Raw genomic sequence first — 17,221 nt, forward strand, 5'->3', positions numbered from 1 at the left:
CCTCGGCCTCGTCTGTGGTCGGGTGCCCCCTTTCCTGGAGCTGAGAGTTGGGAGCCCCCCGGCTTGGGCTCCGGAGTGAGGCTGGCAGAGCTCCTCCTGCCCGGCACCGTCTGAGGCCACTTGCTCAGGGCGGCTTTGCCTTCGGTCCCCAGCTGTGGTCACCCATCCCACCCACACTGGCCGGCCCGACTTGGGCTTGTGGGCGCCTTGGCCTTGGCCCCCCGACGCCCCCGGGGCTGCACCCTCCTTGGCCCAAGACGCACCGGCCTGAGCGGCGTCACCCACCGGCTCCAGGCTTCTCCCGCGGAGTCACCTTCCCACCGTGCCGGGCGGCCCGGCACGCCCCTGCTGACTGCCCTTGCCCGCGAGCCCGGGCCACGCGATGGGGCCCCGTGTACCGCAGCCCCTCTCCCCTCCTACCTTCCAGGGCACGGCATTTCTTTCTGTCCCTGAACAAACCATCGTGTTCCTCACCGCCAGGCCTCTGCACACACGTCTCCCCCGCCTGCCTGCCCTCCCCTCGTGTGTCCCGCCCTTGCGGGCAACACCTGTCCACCCTTTAGATCTTGGTTAGGCTGTCACCACCTCCACTCCAGTCCCCCACCTCCCCGCGTGTCTCTGACCCTCACACTGGCCGCACTATTTTGACTCCCTGTCTCGCCTCCCTTCCACCCCAGAATCAATCAGGACCCCTTCAGTCATGACAGCAAACCCAACTCAGAGAGGCTTAAACAAGGAAGGACTTGGCCAGAGGGGGTCCTTTAGGAGAGGCTTGACTTAGTGGTTCCAAGCATCCGTATTTCTCTCTCTGCCCTGTTATCATGAGTGTTGGCCTCACGCTGGCGCCTAAAACACGGTCTTCCAGCAAATCCAGCCTCTTTCTTCAGGGTAGCAAAATGGCTGCCATACTTGCAGGCCTCGCTCACCCAGGCCCCGCCCTCAGGAGGAAGAGGGCGGGTCTCATTTAGTGGCTCCCCCATCCCAGCGAACATCCAATCTGGATACCTGTGGGGGAGGGTGGGATAGTCCAATGGGCACTCTCGGCCTGGGCCACCTCTGAGCCGGGAGTAAGGCAGCCCCTCCCAAGCCACGTGGCCGAGTGAGGAGGAGGTTCTCTAAGCAAATTGAAGACGCTGTTACCAGGGAGAGGGGGAATGAATGTGGGCGCCCAAAGGGTGGGGTGTCCTCCACCCGTGCGGCAAGTACCCTCTGCCCGATTCACCTGCATCAACCCGCTGTGGGGCGGGACCCCGGTCCGGCCTGGGCCCTGAGGCCCACCCCCAGGCAGCGAGAGGTGCTCAGCTGTGCGCCGGCCAGGCCCCTGGGCCAGCCTTGTGAAGGCAAACACAAGCCTGGGTGAAGCCCTGCGGGAGCCCCGACTGGCGGGTGGGCGCAGCTGTGCCACCGAAACCAGCGCCAGCCAGCTTACCCAGAAAAGGGGTTTCTTGGGAGGGTCTGAGAAAACACGGACGCTGGGCTCGGGGATTCCGGCGGGGAAGACCCACTCCCCGGGCACGGCGGGGGCTGCAGCCACTGCACAGCAGCTCCAGCTGTTCTGTGCGTCCTCAAGATGCAGGTCCAGGAAGGTTGCATTCCCGGGAGGACACACCCTCCACGGCTGCATTCCCAGGAGAAAGGGCATCCTCCACAATGCTGTTCCGGACAAGGGGGACCGGAGGCCAGGGCCCAAAAGCAGAGCAGCACGCCGTGGCCCTCCTGCCTGTCCGGGCAGGTGGCTGGGCGGTCAAGGCCAGGCAGGGTCACACCACGCAGGTGTCAAGGAAGCTCTGAGCACCCGCCGCTGGGACACTGCCCTCCTGCTGCCAGTCTCCCCTGCGGTGACGCCAGCATGAACTTCCTGAGGACCCCTTGGCACGGCCCAACCAAAGCCCTAACCCCAAGTTCCAGAGCACTTGCCTGGCACTCAAGGCCTTGGTGATCCGGCCCTGCCGCCCCCGGGCACAGCCTGTCTCCCACCGCTCTGCCCTCCCACTGGTGCCCCAAGCGTGTCACTCCAGCAATTACGGGACCGGGGACACTGACCGCTCTTCCGGCCTCCAGTCTCCCCCTTTGGGCTCTTCTCACACACCAATGTGATCAGCCCTCGTCTCTCCTTGCTTAGCACCTTCGTCCCTCCCCCCGCGGCCACAGTCCAGGCCCTGCCCTCCCCCTTCCCTCAGCGCATTCTGCTCACGCTGCCCCAGCCCCTTCCTCTCTCCCAAGGCCAAGGCTTTCCTGCCTCGGGGCTGCTGCACCTGCTGCTGGGAGCACCTTCCTCAAATCTCAGTGTCAGTTCTGGACTCCAGGTCCTTCAAGGTTCTACTCAGACGTCAGCTATGAAAGTCATGTCCCCAATCCCTCCCCTGTTGCCACATTCCACCGTCACCCTGTTCTCTTGCCTTCATGGCACTCATCACTACCCGCACTACTTATTTTATTGTCCGTCTCCTCTCCGGACTCCCCCAAGAGCATGAAACACAAGGAGGGCAGGGCCCCCATCCTGCTCGATGCCGCGCCCTGCCTGGCACAGGACTCCGGTGTTGAGCAGGCCTCTCTGCAGCTCCAGTGGGTGGGTGCCTGTACCTCCCCTCGGCCCTGCGAGCAGCTGGTTGGCACCTTTCTTCTAAGCCGCCTTCAGTCCACACCCCTCAGAGCTGAAGCCAGCCCTCCAGCCGGGATACTAGCAACACGGGAGCCTTGCCCGGAGAGCAGATGAAGATTTCATCTTCCCATGTGACAAGGGACACTTGCTCGAGGCGGCCAGGCCTCAGTATGTTTTAATGAACGCTTCCTCTAGTCCCTAACTTCAGAACCACGACATTACAGGTGAACCGCTTTTTGTCAGGAGTGGGACCTGCCAGCTGGGATGGATGGGGTCCTAAAGGCTGGGCCACCGTGGGAGCTGGAGCCGGTGAAGGAGTGGGGGTTATGCAGGCAGCCCTGGAGTTATGGCTCGTCTGCAGCCCGTCTCCTCACTGATGGCGAGCCTGTGGGCGTGGTGGCATCCCTATTTTATGCCTGACTGCCTTCAGCGGCGTTGATATTTGCTATACATTCTTCATATGAAAAATGAGGTAAATAACTATCAATAATGCTGGGTAGGGGAATAAACGACCTCACAAGCAACTGCTCACAGAGCCCTCGATTCCTTTCTAAACAGCTCTCTTATTCGCCCGGGCTCACCCACGGAGTCAGACCCACAGCCTCCCTGCAGCTTTGCCCATCAGCCCCTCCTCTTCCCTGCCGAGAATCAAACGTATGTTCTAATGATCTCTCTGCTCAAAACGCTGAAGCCCCAAGACCTACATGATAAGGTTCAAATTCCTTGGCCTGGTTACAGAGGACATTAGTAGCTAGTTTTAGCTGCCCATCAATGCTTCCCACCCCCCTTCTCACAGTAACTCGGGGGGGGCCTGTGAGCCAGGCCCCGCCAATCAGAGCAGCCACTCCCTGCCCCATGGCATTGCCCCAGAATGGGCGAAGGTCCCAGGCCCAATGGTCAGAACCTTCCCTGAGGTTTCTGAGCTGTGGGTAGAGGTGCTGGGATCTGGAGTTGACCTGCTGGGGCCATCTTCTCCCCCCGGGAAGAAGGCTACCTACAAGAGGGAAGAGACTGAGGCCAAGGTCAGACCAGCAGACATGAGGTGGCCACGGAGGGAGAGAGGCCTGGTGGGTAGAGGCATGGCCCTGGGCCGCCTCCGCAGCTGTTCCTGCAGGTCTGTGACACCCCTGCCCCCAGCATCCTTACCTGGTCAAAATTCAAACAGAACCACCCATGTTTTATACAAACAAAACAAACGTGTTTATGGAAAGTCTGAAGCCTGGGCCTCTCTCCTGGCCTAAAACCCTCTTTCAGAGAGGAGTGGTCCCGGGTGATGGCGGCAGCAAGGGGCAGGAGGGCCGCCAGGTGGTTCCTGGCTGCTGGGAGCGTGTGGAGTGGGAAGTTCGCCAAGCTGGCAGGGCTGTGCGCTTCCCTGAAGGCAGGTTACACTTCAGTAACCAAGACAGAAACTGCCCCCGGCTCCCCACTGCCCAGCAGAGGCCTGAGCTGAGCGCCCCCGTGACCAGGCCACGGCCACCCCGCTCCAGAGCCTGCGGGCCGTGGCTGTCCTGACAGGCCAGTATTTACAACAGTAATAATCAGGAAGGCTGCTGACAGTGGCTGAGGTCTGTTGCGCAGCTCTGCCCACACCACGTCCCCAGAGCCCTCTGTGGTGAGGACTAGCGCTGCCCTGTTCCCCAGATGGAGACACACACAGTGGAGTTCCTTGGCCCACATCACGCAGCGGTTAAGCGACAGGGCCAGGCTTGAATGCAGGCAGCCAACCTCAGAGCCCCGGAGCTTCTGTGCGGGTTGTGGGCCGGGAATGTCCCTTTGGGGTCCCACCCGCCTGCCTCTGCTGCCACACTGGCCTGGGCACCCCTCGCCCTGCGTGTGCCAAGGCGAGCGAGTCCTTAGGCGCAGGCTGGGCCGGGCACAGGGTGGAGGATGTGTGACCACGAGCGCGTCTGCTTGCCGGGCACCCTCCTCTCGGGCTACGACCACCAGAAGCTGACCGAGAAGCTCAAGTCCAGAGCCCGCACGTAATGCCAGTACTTCACCGGGATGAAGAGGATCTCTCCCGGAGACAGGATGCAGGACAGGAATGGGGCCTCGGCAAACCTGGGGAACTTCTCCACGTCGGGGTTCTCCACGTCAACCTGAGGAAAGCGAAGGAAGTCACTGGCCTGCTCTCAGAGACGGGGTGTGGAGGAGGGGAAACGGTGGGTCCCACCGGGTCCTCCAGGCCCACCTGGCTCGTGTTGTGAAGAAGGTGCGTGTCATGAGGATACAGGGCCTCTGACTCCTGCGGGGAGTACAGCCGGATGTATTTCCTGCCCATCACCTGCAAGGAAGAGAGCCGCCCTCCTCAGCAGGTGCCCGGCCGCCCCGCGCCCAGCACACACGTCAGGTTAGGAGTCACTGCCTTCGCTACTGTTGCTAACAGGCACTCGACGGTGGCACCGCTGTCTCAGTGCTGTATGTGTATTAACTCTGAGCCTCGGCACAACCCTCCGAGGCGGTTTATCCTTTCCCCGCATTTTACAGGTGACGATATGGAGGCACAGAGAGGTTAAGTGAATGGCCACGTTCGCAAGGCTGAGAGGCGGTCTGGCTCCCGGCCCCTCTGCTGCCTCTGGGGACTGGTCCCCGGGCTGGAAGAACACTCTCACTTGTCAAACCTCTCTGCCTGCGATGGAAGGTGGTTTTACAACAGGTGCCCCTCCCCTTACAACATGCACGCACGTGTGCGCGCTGCTCTATCTGGGTCTCCATAAAACCACCCACTGGCTGAGCAGCTTCCCCGTATTTGGAGGGTTCTGGCAGGAGAAGCTGGCCTGGTTCTGATGGACGGCAGGGGAGAGGCAGCCGTCGGGGCACTTGCTCCACCCGGAGATGGCGCCCGGCCCCACTCTGCCCTCAGGAGGCGTCTGGGAACCCAGACGATGCAGGAGCCATGTCTGGAAGCCGCCCCGACCAGGCAGAGGGCCCCCCGCTGAGGCCTGGTACCTTTCTTTCTCTGTTTTCACTTCTGTCCATGTCCCTGTCAGTGGTTCATCTCTTTAGTGTTTAAATGTGGACAATGTGGCCAGGCCACGTGTGGCTGGGCCAGGAGGAGGGGGAAGGCCAATGTTCTGAGCAGCTCCAACCTGGGCTAGGAAGTTCTGCTGGGGATCCTGGTGAAGCGGGGAGACGGTGCCTTGGGGACCGAACCAGGCGTTGATGGTGATCTCCTCTTCCTCCCCGGCGCCCAGGCAGCAATAATCAGGGATGCTGATGTCCTGCTTCAGCTCCGGGATCTGTAGGGTCAGAGCAGACATGGAGGTTCAAGACCAGGCCTGTGGGACACAGCAGCCTAGAAGTCCACTGACTCTCCCAGAAGGCCGATACACACTCTCTTCTTGTGTAATAATATGACTGTAGCCACATTTTCTGTATAGGAGTTTAAAAATCAATTTTAAAAAGTAAATACATAATTGCTAGGGAAGGGTTATAATTTTAGTTTCAGATTTCTTTCCACGTCATATGCATTTTAACTTTGTTTCCTTTTCTTAAAAACCTGATACCACTGCTTTGTACCTAAAAGTAAACCAGCTTGCAATTTTCTAATTTTAGAACATCAAATTAAAGAAAAACAAAAAGAAAATGGGACTGAGCAGTTAATGAAATCTCTGGAAGGGAAGATTTTCCAAAATTTCCTAATGGTAAAGCAATCACAATTGGTACATTTAAGAGAAGTTACTTAATACAAAGATGGGGAGTAAAATGGGAAACATTTGAACTGTGGTAAAGGAAGGTTAATGTAGAGAGTGCATACAAAATAATAAGGAAGAATAATAAGGATCCCAATACATAAGGTATACAAATAAGAAAAGGACAAAAACCAGATCACGCATAAAGATGAATTAGATATAAAGAAGGCTTTCAGTCTCATTAGCAATAAACATTGTCATCATTTCCCACTGATCAAATTAGCAGAAGTTGAAAAAGTGGTAACACACAGTGGTGGTGAGGATGTGGTAAAGGGGGCACCCTCATGCCAGGCTGCTGGTGGCATCAAGCAATGTAGTCAGGACTTCCCTGGAGGCACAGTGGTTAAGAATCCGCCTGCCAATGCAGGGGACATGGGTTCGAGCCCTGGTCCAGGAAGATCCCACATGCCGCGGAGCAACTAAGCCCGTGCGCCACAACTACTAAGCCTGTGCTCTAGAGCCCGCGAGCCACAACCACTGAAGCCCACACGCCTAGAGTCCGTGCTCTGCCACAAGAGAAGCCACTGCAGTGAGAAGCCCGTGCACCACAGCAAAGAGTAGCCCCCACTTGCCGCAACTAGAGAAAGCCCACAGGCAGCAACGAAGACTCAATGCAGCCAAAAATAAACAAACAAACAAAAAATAAAAATTGGGTTAGAAAAAAAAAGCGACGTGGTCAAGTGTGGAAGTCTTAAAACCATTCATGGACTTTGACCCAGTTGGAAGTGAGCTTGTGCTGCCCCTTCGCGTGGCAGCATCAGGGGCCTCCGGGAGGCTGTGAAGTTAGGGCTCCCGGGGAAGCTGCTCCGGGACAGGGAGCTAAGCTGACCTGTGGCTTCCAGGGGCCCTGGGAGGCCGAGCCCCACTGTGACTGAGACCAGGGGATAGGACAGGCTGGTCTCTAGAGATCATGTGGCAGGGGCCTGATCAATTTGAATCCCCCTTTTCTTTACTTAGCAAGAAAGGACAGGACTCAGGACCCACGAGTCCTCACATGGGGAAGCCTGGGCAAGAGGACACAGCCCACGTGGCCCCATCACCACCTGCCCCCCTATAACTTTGGACCCGCAGCTCCCGAAGGCTGGCACATCCCCAAATGGGGCCCCCTGGTCAGGACAGGGACCCCAGCTTCCCACTGGCTGTGGTCCTGACCCCGAATGACCCAGGTCTTCCCTGTTCAGGGCACACACCCAACCCCTGACCTCGCCTCCCGCCCAGCACTGCCCGCTCTGGGCAGCTGTGGCGTAAGGCCTGGCCAAGACCGCATCTGCCGAGTCCCCCCGGATGCCTCAGCTCCATCTAACGAGTGGTTCGGGTCCCAAACCTAGGAGTCTTCCTGGGCTGCTCCCTTTCCCTCGATCTCTGCACGCCCACCACGTCAGGTGCTGGCAGCTCACACACGTCCTAACCCCGTCTCTCCACGCACGGCGTCAGCTCTCCCTAGACCGCTGCAGCAGCCTTCTAGTGGTCTCCCTGCTTCCACACCTGTCACTTCAACTCCTCCCCAGACAGTGCCACAGCCATCCTGGAAATACTTCCCTTCACATTAAGAAAACCATCCTTCTTCCAGCCCTGATCTCTCTCTCAGGCCCCATCTGCCACTTCCCTCCCCTTCATGCGCTCGGCTCTGGCCACACTGAAAACTCTCCTGCCCCTTGAAGGTGAAAGTTCACACCTGCTGCTCTCCCAGCTGGCATGGCGCTTGTCATGTCCTTTTAGACACGAGAAGAAAATAAAATGCAAGTTGATGACAGGGATAAAATACCCACAATGCTTACGGTTGACAACTAGCTTGCATCCAGAACATATATAAAGGATTTCTAAAATTCAAAATAAGACGACCAACAACCCAATAAAAAAGAAACGGGCAAAATATCTGCCATGTGGCGGGGTACCTACTGCTCATCTTTCGGGCTCTTGCTCAGACATCACCTCTCCAAGACCCCTTCCCTGACCATCAGATGGAAAGAGCCCTTGCCCCGCCCAGCCTCCTTTGTAGGGTACATTTCTCCTTTCCTTCAAGGGGCTCATTACCATCAGATACGTGTGTTTTTCAGGTCCACGGGGCAGGAGAGCGACTGTCTCCTTTGTCCCTGCGTCCCCAGGGCAGGGTTCAGCGCCGGTGCACAGGGGCCTACAAAGCAGCCATCTCCTGCCCGCCATCAGGGTCGCAGCCTGGGCCACCCCCCCAAGTACAGAGCGAAGAGGAGAGCGGGGGATGAGGCAAGGGGTGGACGGCAAGCCCAACTGCCCGGTCATTCCCCAGGGCGAGCCCTCCTCTGAGCGTTTCGGCATCCTAACTGGACGGCTTTGAAAGCGCAGGACGAATCTGATTCACGCTACGCTTCACTTTGTTCTGCTTTGTTTGCATTTGAAAACAAAGTCTCTGTTCTTCCCGTTTTGAGGACTATACATACTCATTATAGATGATTTGGAAACCGCAGAAAAGAGAGGGAGGGACCCCCTCGTCCTCTCGCCCCCTGCAGACAATCCCTGTTCGCCTTCTGCGGCCTTTCTTCCTGTCCTTTGCCAACTCAGCTACGGCCATCCTGCACAGCACTGCACAGCCCCATTTCCTCACTCCCCACGAGCCAGCCGGTCCTGGTTCCTGCCAGCACCTCCCCAGCTCTGCATTTGGTGGCTACGGGCCCCACCTGACGCAGGTCTGGGTGACGGGTGATGCTGGTGCCATTGATCTGGGTGCGGCCCAGGATGGACCCTGCACCTCTAAAAGCCAGACGCTGGCGCTGTCTGGGCCACACCTGGTCGGTCTCAGGGGAGGACGTGTGACGGAGACAGAGCTAGCGCAGCCTGCCACCGTCCCTCTTCTTCCCCTGGGCGCTCTCCTTGCATCCCCCGGCGCCCCTGTTGGATTCTCCTGGGAATACCACCTCGGAGTGGGAACCCTCCAGCTCACAAACGTCCCAGGCTCCTTGCTGTCTTGGCCTGGCCTTCAAGGCCCTGCCAGCTTGGCCCCAGCCTCCCTCTTCGGCTTCCCGCTCTGCTTTTCTGACCAAACCCTCTCACGCTGGTGGACACGCCCAGCACGTGGGGTTCGTTCTGCCCTCCGACCCTGGCTCATGAGGTGCCTCTCCCTGGGACCGGCCTTGGCCTCGAGCCCTGCTCCTCCCCTCAGCTCCAGCCCACGGCCCCCTCCTCTTTCAGTCTCCACCAGTTCGTCCTGAGGGTCCTCCATCCAGCCAGTCAGGGTACCCAGAGGAGTGGAACCCGGGCCCTGCCACAGCGCACAGGCCCAGGTGCGGGGAGCCTGCCTCGTAAGCGGACGACCGAAAGGTGGTCAGGGAGGCTCCAGGCCCTGCCCAGGGAACTCTGTGAGTCCAGGTCAGCGGCCACTCGCTCGTTCTGGGTCAGGTCACAGCTTGCCACCCTCACCTGGGGGACCTGTTCCTCGGTTCTGACCACACCTGGGCTTTAGACTCCATCCCCTGGGGGCCATCCTAGGGCCTGCTCTGCTCCCCTGCTGTCTGCTGGCGAGTAGGGCACGGGTAGCGGCACAGGGGCCTCCCTGCTCACCGCAGGGGGCAGTACCACTGGGGAGCAAACGAGGCTGCGACCCCTTTCCAACCCTCCGGGGCCAGTGCCTAGGAAGGGAGGTGGGAGGAGGTGAGAGGGTGAAGGGTAGAGGGGCTCGGACTTACCTGGTCAAAGAGCTGGTGCTGAGCAAGGTACCCGATGTCCTTCGGCTACTCCACGGGAGAGACCAGAGGCGACACAGAAAAGCCCCGTTAGTCGCGGGACACCTCCTCGGAGCTGCCCGTGTGGCTGGCTCTCAGCACCCTGTCCTAGGCGTCACCTGGAGGGCCCTCGTGTCCGGCCTGCTTGGTACCCCCTCCTCCGACCCGGGGGCGAATGTGATCCCTTGCCAGCCAGCAAGACTGGGCTGATGGGGGGACTCAGGATCTGGCCCTGCCTCCGCCCTGAGTAAGTCACCCTGAGCCCCGGGGCTCAGTTTTCTCACATGAAACGTGAAGGGGCTGTACACACGTAAGGATTTTTTAAAAATAAAAATGGAATCATACAATATGTATTACTGTGAAGTCTGCATTTTTCATTTCATGATATATCGTGACTACCTCTTCAGGTCAATACATGCATATGTGACTCATTCTTTTGATGGATGCATGCTTTAGAGACAGGATGCATCATTATTCATTCAACCATCCCCCTGCTGGTGGACACTGGGGTGGTTCTGCCGCGGTGTTTCAATAAACAGCTGAATGCTCTGGTCCTGACGTTTACAGGCTTCCAAGAGGAGAACAGTGCAGTCAGGGAGTACGTGGATTTTAAATCTCAGTAGCTTCTGCCACGGTGTTTTCCCAAACGTCACATCATTTACAATCTCACCAGCGTTAATGTGAGAGTCCACTTTCCTACAACTGCCTGCACTGGAGATGATCATTTTGTGAAAATTTCTACCCATCAGATGAGTTGAAAGATCAGTGCTTTACAAACCGGGCTCCCCGACGCTCAGGGGTTCTTTGAAGATGCCCGAGGGCCTCTGCAAGGGTCAGATGGGGGCGGGGCAGATGGGATGCTGGGCACCACTGACCCCAACTGCGGCCAGAGTGGCCAACAGGTATCAGGAAGAGGAAGACACCCCAGGCCCTCACTGTAAGAAATGACAAAATGGTGCAGCTGCTTTGGAAGACAATCTGGCAGTTCCTCAAAAGGTTACACACAGAGCTACCATCTGCCCCAGCAATTCCACTCCTCGTATACACCGAAGAGAAACAGAATCACATGTCCGCACAAAAATGTGTACGTGGATGTTCACAGCAGCATTTTTCATATCAGCCAAGAAGTGGACACAACCCAAATGGCCATCCACTGAGGAATGGACAAACAAGATGTGGTCTATCCATCAAAGGGATAGTATTCGGCCATACACAGGCACGGAGGACTGGTACGTGCTACGACAGAGATGAACCCTGAAAACGTTATGCTAAATAGAAGAAGCCAGACACAGGTCGTCACATATTATATGATTCCAATTATGTGAAATGTCCAGAATTGGCAAATCCATAGAAACAGAAAGCAGATTCGTGGTTGCCTGGGGATGGTGGGGAAGGGGATATGGGAAGTGACTACTAGTGAGTACGGGGTTTCCTTGGGGTGATGAGAATGTTCTAGAATTAGATAGTGGTGATGGTTGCACAATCTTGTGAATATACCAAAACCCACTAAACTGTAATCAAGAAACCCAAACAAACAAACAAAACCTCCAAAAAACAAAGGGCCTGAAATGGGAACCTTATGTCCCGCCTGCCTTTCTCGTGCTGGCCAGCCTACTGACCACAGGCCCTTAAAGAATGGCTTCTTGACTCCTCCAAAACCTCCCCTGGTGACACATGGAAGTTATTTGCCCAAATGTAACGCGTCCCCTCCCTCCTAAGTATTAGGGGGCAGGAGTCAAACGACACACCTCATTCCCGATGTACTTGCTGATGAACTCATCGACAGTCATGAGCGTCTGGGACCACTCCTCGTCCGTGTACCTGGAACCGACCTCTACTGGGACGGTGCGGCAGCCAGCGATTGCTTGGATGTACTCCAGACTATTCGGAAAACAGGGATCGGCATTGCCATCGTATGCTAACACCCACTGGGTGCCCTGCTAAATGTGCTACGCTGGTCTCCTTTCATTGGCACAGACGAGGTGGAGGAAGACCCAATTCACTGCTGAGGAGACACAGGTGCAAGAGAGGCGAGGTCACCTGCCCACCTGGCGCTGGGCAGCTTTGCAGATACAACCAATGAATCTGGGTCTCGCTGGGCAGCTCTATTTCCCTGCTTGCCTAGCGCCTTTCAACTTCTCTCTTTGCTCGCCCTGTCACAAGCAGAGAGATCTTCTTTGGGCCCGTGGAGGACAGTGTGGGGTGGTGAGGGGCCTGGGTCCTCAGCTCCGGTGGCCTGGTGCCGAGTCCAGCCCTGCCTGTCACCCACCAGGGGACCTGTGGCAAGTCCCTTCGCCTCTCTGAGCCCTTGTTCCCCGTTTGCAAACTGTGGATCTGATGACAGTGCCCGTCGCACAGGAACCAGGGAGGGGACAATGAGGGAAGACATGGCATGTGCCCGCCTTGCGTGGCCAAGCACACAAGTGTCAGCGGGAACCACTCCCTCCGCAAAACCACTGCCACAAGACAGCCTGGCTCCATCCACCTGCCTGAGACACGCCTCCTCATTTCAAAATTCGGCTACTGTCCAGCTGCCTGATCTGACCTCTCCACCATGAATCTGAGGAGGGACTGGAAACAGACATGAGGAGAGAATAAACACAGGAGCCCTTGGAGCCCACGCAGAGGGCGTGGGGCTGTCTTGGGTTTTTATTTTTTGTTTTTTTAAAATTAATTATTTATTTATTTTGGGCTGCATTGGGTCTTCGTTGCTGCTTGCGGTCTTTCTCTAGTTGCAGAGAGTGGGGGCTACTCTTCGTTGGGGTGTGCAGGCTTCTCATTGCAGTGGCCTCTCCTGCTGCGGAGCACGGGCTCTAGTTGCGTGGGCTCTAGTAGTTGTGGCCCACAGGCCCAGTTGCTCCGCGACATGTGGGATCCTCCCGGACCAGGGATCGAACCCGTGTCCCCTGCATTGGCAGGCAGACTCTTAACCACTGTGTCACCAGGGAAGCCCTTGGGTTCTTATTTCTACTCTCAAGGCTCAGGAACCCCTAAGAAACTCCACAGAATTCCTGAGATCCTGCAAAACTGCATAACGGACTTAACATTGGACTTCCACGATGCACTCCTTAAAAACTGCTTAGGGCCGGCAAGCTGTAGAAGCTAAGAATCTTACAAGCTCTGGCATCGCTTCAGAGCACTGTGCCTTTAATGCCTGTTTAACCCCTAGGCCATCCATCTCACTTCACTGCCAGTGAAGTGTCCGTGGGGCTGTATTCACTTGGGGATGGGAGGAGGAATTTGGGGGTCTCTGGGGATGCTAAATTGGGAAGAGAAACCACACGCCCTCAGCAGACACCCACCTCCACTTCTTCATGCACGGCCAGTGGTTGGCCACTCCTTCCAAGATCACAGGCCTCCCTGGATCCAAAAAATGCTTCCTGAAATACTGGAGGGATGGACAGTGAAGCCGGGGCACCGTTCTTTCTGACGTCATATCTGGAATCGGAACGTGGTCATTCCTTGCTTTCTGTTCAAAATTAAGACAAAACAAGATGGCGACAACTGCAGAAAGGCCAAGATTCGAGGCATTCCACTAGGAATGTGCATCAGTGGTAGTAAGACAGCCGAGGTGTCATCAGTAACAATAATAAGAGTTAACATTTATTGTCAGTTTTACTGCTGCTACTGCAACTACTGACGTTTCACGATACCAAGATGTTTCCTTCTCTACCGGTTCATTTAAAATGTTTGTTTAATTATAAAACTAATATATTGCTTTCATAGAGGAAAACTTACTATCCCAAACTCCACCATCTAACATACAGGATTCTTCTCATTACTGTATGTTCCTTTCCCACTCTGTCCACACATATGCATCTCTGATCCACTCTAAGATTCACGATGAATAAGCAACTCTGCCTCTTCTGTCCAATAATTTCTCTAAAGTAGTTTCCATGCTGTCACTCAGTCCTTGCAATGTCTCGAGTGGCTGCCTCATCATTTACTTAACCATCTCCCAGCTGCGGGACCTGAACAAGTTACTGTCTCCGAGCCCGTTTCCCCACGCGTTAAACCCCACTGGGTGATGAGACCTCACACGTAAAGCACCCAGCACTGCCGCCTGGCGCCTGGCGCCTGGCGCCTCCCTCTGCTCCCCCTGCTGGACCCCAAGCCCATTCTCTACACTCACGCAGTGGCGGCAGCGACAGCTAACATTCTTCCCTGCAGGCAATGTGCAAGACCTTGTATTTGCCTCTTCTTTTCTCACTGTCCCCATGTAGACTTTGACCTCCCTGTACTCCCTTGTCAGACAGGCCTTCCCTGACCACCCTGTCTGAAGCAGCCTCCCCACCTTTCTCACCACCTGGGAGAAGACCTTCTTTTTCAGCCTCACTAGAATGTCAGCTCCAGGACGGGCGTCTGGACCACGCCCTTGGCTCCCGGCACATCTGGGCCACCGCTGGGGCTCAGTAAGGGAGGTGGCACAGGCAGCGGGGGGTGGCGCGGGAATGGGAACCCACGCAGCTGCCACTCCCTTGACCGTATACACTGCCCCAGACTGCGAACACCACCTTGGCCATGAAGCCACCGCCGTATCCCTTGGGACAGCCCTGGCCGGGGCAAGGGTGGGTGCAACCCCTGGGTCCAAGGGGACAGATATTTGTCCCTTGATCTGCACGTCTGCCCGACCCTCTGAAAGGTCCACCAACACCCCATGCCCTTGGCCCTGTGGCACCCTTGGCAACACTGGGTGTTGTATAAAATCTCATTTGATAGTTTCAGAGCCAAGAATGGCTGCTTTTTTTGTTTGTTTGTTTAAACCAGAGGTGAGGTTGAACATTTCCCACATGTTTGTTTAACAGATCTGTTTCCTCCTTGTGAACAGTCTGTTCGTGTGTCTGGTCTCTCTACCTCCTGGGGCCCAGTTTTTTCTGCTCCCCTGTTGATTTGTATAATTCTTATACAATAAAGATATCTCCTCTCTGACAGCTTTGCTGCAAATTTCTCTTCCCTGTTTATAGGCTCACTTTTTATTTCAGTTACATGTATGATGTATGACATCCATTTGCATTATTCTTATAGAAAAATAATGCTCACTGTAGGGAATTCTGAAACAAGAAAATATTTAGAAAACTGTCGAAAACACCCCGTAACTCCCTCACCCAGTGTCCAGTACAGTCTCAGCCCCTTTTTTCTGGGGGTCAGCACTTTGCTACTTTACAGAAACTGAGGCTCAGAGGAGGTGACTGACTTGCCCAGAGGTGCTGTGAGTGGGTCCATGTGTCAGTGCTGGGATGTGAAGCCTGAGGAAACCATCCTCAGTGACTGTGGGGTATTCTCTGGCACATGCACTTAGATACCAGTGAGGACACGATGAAGTATCTAAAGGGCAGGACCACGTCAGGATCAGTCACGTGAGTTGTAGTATCTCATCCAAACTCAGCAGCACAAAGACAGAGGCAGCCAGGAAAGTGGGTGACACCTCAGCCAAGGGGCCAGGAAGAAGCTGAAAGAGAAGGGCTCCCGCTGGCTGCAGGGCTCGGCCACACAATCCCTCTGAGCCATTTCTCTCAGGAACCACAAAGCTTTTACCCTCCTGCTCCCCCCAAGGGGCACTGCTTTTGCACAAACTGGGGAAAAAAAAAATTGAGACAAGAGGCTGTTCCATTTCCAAATCAATGGAGATGCCATTTTTCAACCAGAGGGGTCAGCATGCCAGGGGCTTCAGCCCAGGGGAGAGCTGACCTGTGACTTCTAGGAAAACAGGGCTGATGGATTTTGTTGGGTGCGGTCAGTGGCGGTTGCCCACCCCCCCGCCCCCGGATACCTTTATGCCAAGCGGCTCCTGGCTCGGGCTGGGGGCGGGCCTTTTCCCAGAGAGCAGGTGCTTCTGGAGGACGGCAGTGACTTTAAGGAGGATGTCCCCAAGGATGGCCGCCCCCATCAGCAGGCCCATGTCGCAGGCTTTCAGGGCGGCGGCCACGGAGGCAGCATCTCCCGGCGGCGCGCACAGACACACGGCTTTCAGGAGGCAGCCGAAGGAGTACACCTGCCGCCAGCCCTTGTCCACGTGCTGCCAGGGCCCTGTGTTGAGCTTCTCCCAGGAGTAGTCGAGCAGCGCCTCGCAGGTCTGCAGACACTCTTGCCTCCTGTCCCCGTAGAGGAGCTCAGCGGCTTCCTGCAGCAGCATCACCACGCTGCCCTCCACCTTCTCTCCCAGCTCCAGATTCAGCTCCTCTTTCGTGCGGGGCAGGAGTGCCCAGAGGGCCTCCCAGAGCGCGCCCGGCCCCGCCATCGGCCCAGCCGGCTCAGTCCGATGAGTGCTGGGGGGAAAGATAAGTTACAGCAAAACACCACGTTGTATGCCTACGTATTTACAGTTCTACATTTTCATAAAATAAGACTGGGGGAAAACAAGCTAGATCTGTGATGACATCCAGTGGCCAAAGTGTCAACCACTGAAATTTTAAATATATATAAACTATTTTCCTAAAAAAAGAGAGAGACCGAGAGAGAGACCACGCACAGACCTGGACCCCTATAGGTTACCAAGGCTTCCGGACTTGTCCCATGTAACACACATCTCATCTGCACTGATTCTTCAACAATGGTCTTCTCCGCCCTGTGAGGGCACCTGTGAGGGCAGGGTCCCTATCTGTCTGGTGTCACCACTGCATCTTCAGGGCCTGGCGTAACACTAGGCACACGGTGGGCACCGGACCCATATTTGTTCAGAGAGTAACATGTATTATTCTTGTCTGAAATGCCTCCAACACCCCTCTTCTCTGGCAAACTCCTATCCAACCTTTAAGGCCCAACTTAAATGATCCCCTATGTGAAGCCTGCCAAGATTCTCTGAGAGAGTTTTGGGTTTGAATAGCCCTTGAGTTTCTTGCAGAGTCAAGCTCATAGTAGGCACTCAATTAAGACTACTGAAAGAATGAGATCTTAACGTCTCTGGAGGAAACCCGGAAATACATAAACCCTATACGAAAAGGTTTATCACAGTTGGTGCCTTTAGTGACTTTAGCCTGGACATTATATAGAGATGGCAGGCCAATCTCTAGGAATAAGTACTAATATGTGAATACGTTCTACGGCTCACAACTTATGGTGATTTATTTGCACTACAATATTGTAGGTATTGTACTAACAGCTGCTATATGCCCTATCGCATCTGATACTAAGAAATAGGGACCATCACGCTTTTTGCAGAGACTGCTCTACGCTGGGGGTCGACAAACTTTATCTGTAAAGGGCCAGATATCAAATATTTTAGGCTTTGCAGG

General features: G+C 55.7%; 1 protein-coding gene across 1 annotated transcript; it reads right to left on the reverse strand.

Moving 5' to 3' along the window:
* Nucleotides 1–4,536: 4,536 nt before the first annotated feature.
* Nucleotides 4,537–16,233, reverse strand: KDM8 (lysine demethylase 8). Its single transcript, XM_065893406.1, has 7 exons — nucleotides 15,760–16,233; nucleotides 13,292–13,458; nucleotides 11,738–11,870; nucleotides 9,954–9,998; nucleotides 5,692–5,841; nucleotides 4,794–4,886; nucleotides 4,537–4,701 (listed from the first exon to the last, which is right to left on the reverse strand). The coding sequence occupies exons 1-7, from the start codon at nucleotides 16,225–16,227 to the stop codon at nucleotides 4,537–4,539; spliced, it is 1,221 nt and encodes a 406-aa protein (XP_065749478.1). The 5' UTR covers nucleotides 16,228–16,233.
* Nucleotides 16,234–17,221: the final 988 nt, after the last annotated feature.

The sequence above is a fragment of the Phocoena phocoena genome, chromosome 15 (assembly GCF_963924675.1).
Source record: "Phocoena phocoena chromosome 15, mPhoPho1.1, whole genome shotgun sequence".
NCBI classification, from domain to species: domain Eukaryota; kingdom Metazoa; phylum Chordata; class Mammalia; order Artiodactyla; family Phocoenidae; genus Phocoena; species Phocoena phocoena.

Coding starts and splice junctions, on each gene's coding strand:
- KDM8 (XM_065893406.1), bottom strand. CDS start 16,227: ATGGCGGGGCCGGGCGCGCTCTGGGAGGCCCTCTGGGCACTCCTGCCC. Junction 13,459..15,759: donor AGGAGCCGCTTGGCATAAAG/GTATCCGGGGGC, acceptor AATTTTGAACAG/AAAGCAAGGAATGACCACGT. Junction 5,842..9,953: donor AGCACCAGCTCTTTGACCAG/GTAAGTCCGAGC, acceptor CTGACCCTACAG/ATCCCGGAGCTGAAGCAGGA.